The 8,452-nt window shown below is 36.1% G+C and overlaps 1 protein-coding gene across 7 annotated transcripts; it reads right to left on the bottom strand.

Moving 5' to 3' along the window:
- Positions 1-429: 429 nt before the first annotated feature.
- LOC107863255 (SKP1-like protein 21) lies at positions 430-7,880 on the bottom strand. Of its 7 annotated transcripts, XM_016709089.2 has the most exons (11): positions 7,605-7,716; positions 7,369-7,393; positions 6,230-6,427; positions 5,263-5,484; positions 4,938-5,129; positions 4,746-4,856; positions 4,506-4,590; positions 3,886-3,989; positions 3,389-3,549; positions 2,301-2,437; positions 430-1,023 (listed from the first exon to the last, which is right to left on the bottom strand). In XM_016709089.2, the coding sequence occupies exons 3-11, from the start codon at positions 6,263-6,265 to the stop codon at positions 1,004-1,006; spliced, it is 1,068 nt and encodes a 355-aa protein (XP_016564575.2). In that variant the 5' UTR covers positions 6,266-6,427; positions 7,369-7,393; positions 7,605-7,716; the 3' UTR covers positions 430-1,003. The 7 variants fall into 7 exon arrangements, with proteins under 7 accessions (XP_016564575.2, XP_016564576.2, XP_047265323.1 ...); XM_016709090.2 differs by lacking the exons at positions 7,369-7,393; positions 7,605-7,716 and adding an exon at positions 7,751-7,880; XM_047409367.1 differs by lacking the exons at positions 7,369-7,393; positions 7,605-7,716 and adding an exon at positions 7,751-7,880 and having other exon boundaries at positions 430-1,020.
- Positions 7,881-8,452: the final 572 nt, after the last annotated feature.

The following is an 8,452-nucleotide window of genomic DNA, read 5'->3' as shown; positions in this document are numbered from 1 at the left end:
GTATTTTTAACCCAACAGGTTAACTAAGGGTATTTTTGAATCAATTTCAATACTTGAAGGATATTTCTGACTTTTTTCCGTAGTACTTTTTCCAAATCCCAATGTTGCTAGATGCTCATCAATAAAGTTTTTAATAGTCCTGAGTGCAAAACTTTTTCGATAGCATTTTGAAAATTCTAAAAGCAGCATATGAGCTAAATAGGGAAAAATTCACAAATAGTCACTTGGACTTTTCAACACTGGTAACTGAAAAGGTGGTCTTGGAGTTTCAACTTTGACGAGTGAAATTCCAAGATACAATTATAAGAGTTTCACCTGTAGAAGTCGAAACAAGACTGAGAAATGGTTAACCAGCGATATTATAAATAGAGCAGGGGAAAGGGAGGAAGAAGGAACCACAAGCTCCTACTAACTACTTCTACAACAAAGAAACAGAAGCACAATTTGTATTTTGTACATAATATACACTGGTGTTTGTCAAGTTGACTTCATTACACAATGATTCAAATCCCATAAGAGGTAAAAAGCAATTTCATGGGAGGGGAATGGTCATTATACATTCCTTTTATGATGGGGGGAAAAAGAAGCAAATTTAAATGAAAAAATGAAACAAGACAAAGAAAAGAGAGGATAGTTACAACCATTTGAACTAAATTAAGAGAAGAGAGAATATCAAAACCATGGTTTAAAGAAAGTTAGAATCTAATGCAAAACTGGAAACTGTATCTCAGTGTTTTGAAATGCATGGCAAATGCAATTCAAATTGCCATAAATATCAAACATCGAAAACTCCCTTCCTATTCTGATATTCCCCTACACTTTGAGCACCTGGCGTATCCAGAGACATGAACTTGCTTTTGGCAGCAGCTTGACATGAGGGAAGAACTTTACATGCAATGGACACTGAAACATTACCAGTCTTCGTTGCAACAGCAGAGACGGCCAAGCTGGTGTTGTTAAACTCAATCTGAATCTAAAAAAGCATTAGCTACCATTTCAACCACTATCCCCGGTCCACACCTGCTGCAAAGATTAGAAACTCCCAATGAGACACAAGCTTCTAGCACAAAACAGACATTTGATTTATAAGGCATCTCATGTTCATTTCAGGTCTTTCTGTTTTTATATTTTCTTCAGGAGGAAAACATTCAAGGAGAAGTGCAACATCAATAATAATATTGGTTCAAAACCAGAACCCAGACACAAAACTGTACACTCTTGATACACATTCCCGTATCTTGAAGCAGCTCAAGAAGAAAGGTAAGCTGCCACTCCCAGGTGATTCATAAATGAAATGACAACAACAAACCCAGTGTATTCCCACAAAGTGGGGTCTGGGGAGGGTAAGATGTATGCAGTCCATACCGCTACCTCCGAAGAAGTAGAGAGGCTGTTTCCGATAGATAAATGAAATGATAAGGTCATGAGAAAATCATGCATGGGGCTGGTGGCTGGTGGCAGGTATCCCGTGCAAGTTAGTCAAGGTGGGCACAAATTCGCTCTGACACCAGGTTTACAAAAAAAAAACATGCATGGGGCTACAAGCATTCAAACTAAAATACTTCCATAACATGTCTTCAAAGAATCATTGCAACTCTTGACTAGAAAAAGACAGTTGCGGCAATAAATTCATTTATTTGCCTTGTTTCCAAAACAACGGTTTGAAATAAACTAGGTTAAATATCACTCTGACTCAACCGGGGAAACCTTGCGTGACACATTAAACAAAATAAGTTTGACTTCAGTGAATACTTTTAGTTCTTTTGGAAGTGCAAGCAAATCAATGATGCACCACATGAATTCTGGAACCATTGCTGACACTATCGAGGTATCATTTCCAATTTTCATCTTTTAATTTACTCTTCTAACGATGAATGTTGGATAAAATATAAATGGAAAGCAATCAGGTCAGTTCTCCATCAACCATTTTCTTTTACGATTAAGACTCTACAGTTTACTTCTAACTGCTTCAGAATAGTCTAAAGATTCTTGTACTTTTGGTACTTAATTTACTCTTCTAACGATGACTATTGGATAAAATGGTGAGCAGGTAACGTCTCCAACGACCATATTCTTTTACGATAAAGACTCCACAGTTTAATTCAACTTCTTCAAAATAGCCTAAAATTTTTTGTACTTTTGGTATTTAGAATGATAGAAAGAGTCTCCTTGATACTCCACATTCTTATGGATAGACCTTTATTCCAATGCAGCTCAGCAAGATCTTTCCAAAAGACTATTGCACTTTCCCTAAGTTATCAACAATAAATGTTTGGTCCAAGAAAAGTAAAAGATCTTACCGGTACATCTCTTCAAGGAACCATTTCCATTCATGGAAATTGGTCCAAGCCGCTTCCTCTCCTGACCCAAAGACAAAATCTGTTGTATCCTTTCTGGCCAAACAGAGTTTAGTCTCCGAGCAAAATCCTCAACCTCCCTGCAATTTATAAATACAAATCAAGTTAAAAATCACATATCTTACCATGGCATGGTTAAAAGAAAACTTGTGCCTACAGATAGATAGCAGCCCACGCTAAGAGAGATATGGGGACATCTCTCTGTAATAGATAGTTATCACCACGCTAGATACTCAGACAGACTGGAACAAGCCCCTTACTCCAAAAGAATTCAGAGGGAAGATTTCTTAGTTGTTATCTATGCACCATAACACGTGGATGATATGACAGTTCTATGTCAATTAAATAAATACATATACTATAATAGGAAAGCATATTCCAGCTAGAAGAACTCAAGCATTAGAATGTTGATAGACTTGCAGTTAGCACAATGTTTAGGAAAGACTACCAGAATTACCAGATACGAAACCAAGCAAGAAGTTAATTCCAGTAAGGGTTGTACGAAGGCAGCAGGTCAAACAAATGAAATAGCGAAAATTCATGTAGTTTGATGAAAAAAGACAAATAGTCAAAAGTGTGCCTGATATTAGATCCAGTATTAGAATCTAGAGTTTTCCCCAGGGGATATATTTCATGGCGAAAAAGTCATGCTCCCCCAAAAGCATGGGATGTCGGGAAGATTCTATTTCTAACCTTTTTCTGTGCTCTTTTCTTTTTTATTTTTTTGGTGGAGGAGGGGGGTCAGTATGTGCATGACTGGGCTAACTTTACCTTGAAGCCATGCATTATGCCCTGAAGTATGCAATCTTTCGGTCTTACCAGAAAAGAAGGGATACACACAGTTGCTTATCACAAAAACAAAAGAGAGAGAGAAGGGAAACAAACAGCTCCAGCAAGCTAAATCTATCAAGAGAAAGAGAAAGACAGATATAACCATAAATAACTCAATAATTTAACATCATAAATGCAATCATGGCATATAATCAGAATGACAAATCCATCTCTAGAACACTAACGTGAGATGAACAAACCTATCAATTTCTTCCTGCCTTGCTGGATCTAACTCATCATCAATATCAAAGTCATCCAAGTCGAACTTAGATGAAAACAATTCAGATGGCGAGTTTTGCAGCTTAGAATTTCTACTTGGAGAAGACCCAACGCTGGTGCCAGATGTAAGGCAATTAGATTCCTGAGTACCAGCAAGAATCATATCAAAATAAATAAAAGATAGTAATAAGAAAGACACTTCTTTCTTACACGCATGCGAGCAGAAAAGAATAAAAAAGGGCAGCCCGGTGCACTAAAGCTACCGCTATGGGCGGTGTCTGGGGAAGGGCCCCACCACAAGGGTGTATCGTACACAGTCTTACCTTGCATTTTTGCAGAGGCTGTTTCCAAGGCTTGAACCCGTGACCTCCTGGTCACATGGCAGCAACTTTACCAGTTACTCCAAGGCTCCCCTTCGCAAGCAGAAAAGAATAATAGAAAGAAACAGAAAAGAACCTAAAGTTCATGAGATTCCAACCTTATTGTAGTTTCCAGCTTCACTATTTGAAGATGAATTTCTACCTTGTTCTTTTCTCCCTCGAGATTTCTTTTTATTTTTTGTTACTTTTACGCCCTTTGAGTCTGCCAAAAAAAAAAGAGAGAGAGATAACCGTCATACAGTTGAAAGAAGGAAACTGCAACACATAAAACAAGATCAAGTTCTCAAAACAATAAAGGTTAAAAAATCTTCCATTTCAGACAGGGGCTTCTAGAAACAAGAGTATACAGTTCTGCATAGATTGAATAGTTAACCTACTCATGTGCATGTACTAATGACAAAGTCAAGTCCTTCAGACAGTTAGATTACAGGATTATAAGGTCCAGTGACCATACAGACTACAATTGTGATGATTATGCAGCAAAACAAATTTACTTTTCAGTGGTCGAAAGAATGCCCCCCCCCCCCCCCCCTTAAAACCCCCTGTGGCCCCCCAACCAAATAAAAAAGTCAACTACAGGAAGAAGTCGAAAAAGAAGGTTACATAGTGGAAGCCAGGAAGCTATTATAAAGCATGTAAATAGTTCTATTATCTTACTTATATAGCATGTAGAAGTTAATAACAACTCTACACAATAAATGAGGGTGTACCACTATACCTTGATCTCCACTATTTATGAATGACAAAAGATCATCAACTGATCTTTCATCTACTCGGTGCTCTTCTTCTACTACCTCAACATTCTGGAAGATGTAAATGAAGCGCAGTTAACAATTGATGAATTAATGCAGAACGATCACAATTTATGTAATGTCACAATTTATACAATCACACAACAATTACATCAATTTAAGTAAACACGACTTGAGATTACAATGTGAAATAAATGTCAAAGCACCTTTAGTTTCTCTTTTTTATGTAATGCTTTCCTTTTTCTTGCATAGAGTCGATTTAGAAGACGGATACGTGGATCATCCGTAATATTTTTCAAAGGCTCCAACTTCTCCTCCTGACGAAATACCACTTCAATGTAAGAACAACCACAATATGGAGGTAGGAGCTATCAAAGTTTTCTGCTAATGAGACAGACCTCTGTTAGATCATCAGGCAAATGGAAAGTTTCACGTATTTCCTCAGGAGTTTTGCCTTCAATAATCCGAGCAAGTGCGCGGCTCGTAAGGTCAACCACAGGCCTTAGCTGAAGGCTGTCAGCAGCAGAAGCCAAATCACATAACATCTTGGTATCTAACCGAACGAACTTCTCATCATATTTCTTGCGCTCCTAGGTACGTAAATGACAAGTCACTTAGTGGAAACCAAGTGATTGAACATCCTATTACATAACATACTGAACCCTGTTTTTCCTTCATTGGGAGTGGGGGGATGCATTGTTTAGAAAGAAACAAGAAAGAGACCTTATTAGAACGGCCGGAAACTTGATGGAACCGACAAAATTCCAATATTAATCCTAAGTTAGCAGGGTTGACTCGTTCAGGAAGTAATATTGCACAATTTTTTGATGATCCCATGCCGTTATGAATTAATTCCTTGTATATCAAAGGGCATAACATGGCAACCTCTTCCTCCACTTGTTGGATTGAACCATCAGCAGTTTGGAGCCAGATGTATGACTTCATCTGTACAGAATAACCGCAAAGCAAATTTAGCAGCGGATTTTGGAAAAGGTCAACTGATTAGAACATAAATATGGGGAGCACTGGAAATTCAATAAAAATCTATGCCTACACATTGGACAGTGATGCAGGATGTGTCACACTACATTCTCATGCGAAAAAGGATTTTGGCCATTATCCAAAAGAATTAACAGCTTCGTTAAATGAAGAAAGGGATGGTTCCACCTATCCCTATCCTTCATGCTAACAAACAAACAAGTTGTAATCTGATGATTAATAACACATAATGGAAACTATAACCATGCCACCAGTGCTAAAGCTGCCATTATCAGTTCTCAAACAGGGTCATATAATGCCTACAGAATTCAAGGCTATGATCTATATGACAAATCTTGTGTGGCGACGCAACATGCCATCATTAAACTAAGAAACACCTATCCTTCCATGCAGTATCCATCTTTAAATTTAGGATAAGTCAAAATAAGTACATAGCACATCCAGTTCATCTCAACAAAAAACAACTGCTATTACCGAATCATGGCATCTCAAACACCTTAAATGAATGCAACTCACAACCTGACCAAGCAACTGATACAAGAAAAGCCTTAAAAGGGAATGGGATTGGATGAAGAGAAAAGGAATTGAAGTTGAAGACTGTCCAAAAATTCACATAGATCATAAGCAAGTAGTGTCTTGTACTAGATAAATACATCCAAGTGTCATTTGAACATAAAAACTTATCTCATACCTCTGGTTTGACGATCGCCATAGGCCCTCCAGACATTAGCTTGATCAATCTGACAAAACTGTTTATGCGCCTTCTAAGAACTAAGGTACAAATAAAGGTGCAATCTTAAAAGTGTCAATGTGATGAACAAGACAGAGGTTGTATTTTGACAGCAAACTCTCGCAAGTAAACCTCTTGGAATTCCAATGAGACATGCACCTAAAAGAAGATGGTTTCATCAGTAGTATATTCTTATCAAACTAAAAGCACAGCAGATTGATCAAGTTACATGATTAATACATAAACAGTAATTACCCCCCCCCCCCCCCCCTCCCTTAGGAATCTTAATAGGAGGTACGTTAGTTCATTTCCATTTTTTGCCTATGTGAATCCCTATAAGGATTTTACTTCAATATTTGCTTGCTTTGCTTAATTTTTATTTGCCAAGGGTCTTTCGGAAACAACCTTGGAGGTAGAGGTAAGGTTTGTGTACACTCTACCCTTCCCATACCACACTGTGAGGGATTTCACTGGGAATGTTGTTGTCGTCCTTAATAGTTAATTTCCATATCATTTCCACCATCACAGACCCTGCAACATCATCCCCTAGTATTCATTCCAACAGGAAATTCCAATCAGTCAAGTTCCAAACCTGCCTACCACCTCCTGCTGCCTCTTCCCCCCAAAAAAGTGGGCAGAACTAAAAGTACGACAGTATACCCAGTGTAGTCCCACAAATTAAGAAGTACAATAAAAAAAATAATAAACAATCCCCAGAAAGGAAATTCAAATCACAAAATTTCACTTCAATTGCTAACCCCATTTCTATAAGCTCATCAACATTCCACCATTTAAACCCAATAAATTACACAAGTTAATTCCAAGAATCAAGAACTCATATAAATGAACACCCTTTTCCACCAATTAAAAAAAAACCAATAAAACCAACTCAATTTTTACGCAAAAGTGAAAACCCAATTAAACCAACTCAATTTTTACACAAAATTAAAACTCAATTAAACCAACTCAATTTTTATATGAAATGAAAACCAACCAACCAATAAAGAACAAATCTAGCAAAACAAGAAAGCTATTCAACTAACCGCATAGATAAATAAATTCTTTTCCTCAAACTCAGAAAACAGAAATGGGAAAAATACCTCAAGAAACAATGCAGTCAGTCACCTGTATCAGAGTTGGAGAAATAATAAAAAAAAAAAACAGAGAAATAGGTAGGGTTTTAAACTAGCAAGAAAAAGGAAAGTAAGGGATTCTTTTATTTTTTTGGCTCAACCTTTAGGTTTCCTTTTTTCATTTTTTATTTTTTTTCCTTTTTTGTATTTTTGTTCCCTAATAGAAAGGAAAGTAGTTTGTGTAATTGTTTTTGGTAAGTTACCAGATTTGGAGAGTTCGGGCTCTATCAACAACAACAACAACAACAATGGTGGTGGCTGCTGGGTTTAGGGAAGGAGAGGAGCCCAAGCCTACTATTTTTTTATTTTATTTTATTTTATTATTTATTTATTTATTTATTTTACTTACCTTTTTTCCTTTATGTATGGGATAAGCTTGTAACAGTAAAGCTAACCAAAGATGGACTAAAAGGGAGAGGCTTTGGAGGGATTAAAAGCCATCCACCTATGCATTTCTTTTGACATCATTCCATCTTGAATATTCATTTTGGAGCTCCTTAAAATTTAAAGATAGTTATTTTTAAATTTAAATTTATTACTTGCTCCATTTTACATTAAGTGCAGTGTAGAAATTTTTTTGATAGTTCAAAATAAGTAAATATTTTAAAGTTAAAAGAGAATTGTTGGAATTTTTTTCTCATATTTACTCCCTTTATTTTATTTTAGTTGATCATTTTACTAAAATAAATATTTCATATTAATTGACCACTTACTAAATCAGAATAGAATTAATTAATTTTTTTTAAGAATTAATAATATACATTAAATGTGAATAATTATAATTTCAATGGCTATTGCTATGCTCGGTGAATATCATTAATATGGATAAAGGGTAAAATAATAAAATTCATCATTTAATTTATAATTTCTTAAGTATCATATAAAATAAAATGTGTCCAGCTAAAATGGATGGAGGAAGTACCTTTTCATTGAATAATTTAAGAATAATTAAAAAGGCAATACCGAAAGTCACCTAAAATTATGTTCTTATACATTTTTCTTAAGGAGTGTGTCATACACAACAATTCACTTAATATGAAATAGAGGAAAA

This window comes from Capsicum annuum, chromosome 3, assembly GCF_002878395.1.
Source record: "Capsicum annuum cultivar UCD-10X-F1 chromosome 3, UCD10Xv1.1, whole genome shotgun sequence".
In the NCBI taxonomy this organism is placed as follows: Eukaryota; Viridiplantae; Streptophyta; class Magnoliopsida; order Solanales; family Solanaceae; genus Capsicum; species Capsicum annuum.
Note: the sequence above shows the minus strand (reverse complement) of the source record. Positions and strands in the feature narration are given on the sequence as shown.

Bases quoted from the DNA above. Each gene is read 5' to 3' on its own strand.
- LOC107863255 (XM_016709090.2), bottom strand. From the start codon at position 6,265: ATGTCTGGAGGGCCTATGGCGATCGTCAAACCAGAG. The intron at 4,857-4,937 runs GTCTGTCTCATT...GTATTTCGTCAG, and splicing joins TGCCTGATGATCTAACAGAG to GAGGAGAAGTTGGAGCCTTT. The intron at 3,550-3,885 runs GTTGGAATCTCA...GCTGGTACTCAG, and splicing joins AAGCTGGAAACTACAATAAG to GAATCTAATTGCCTTACATC.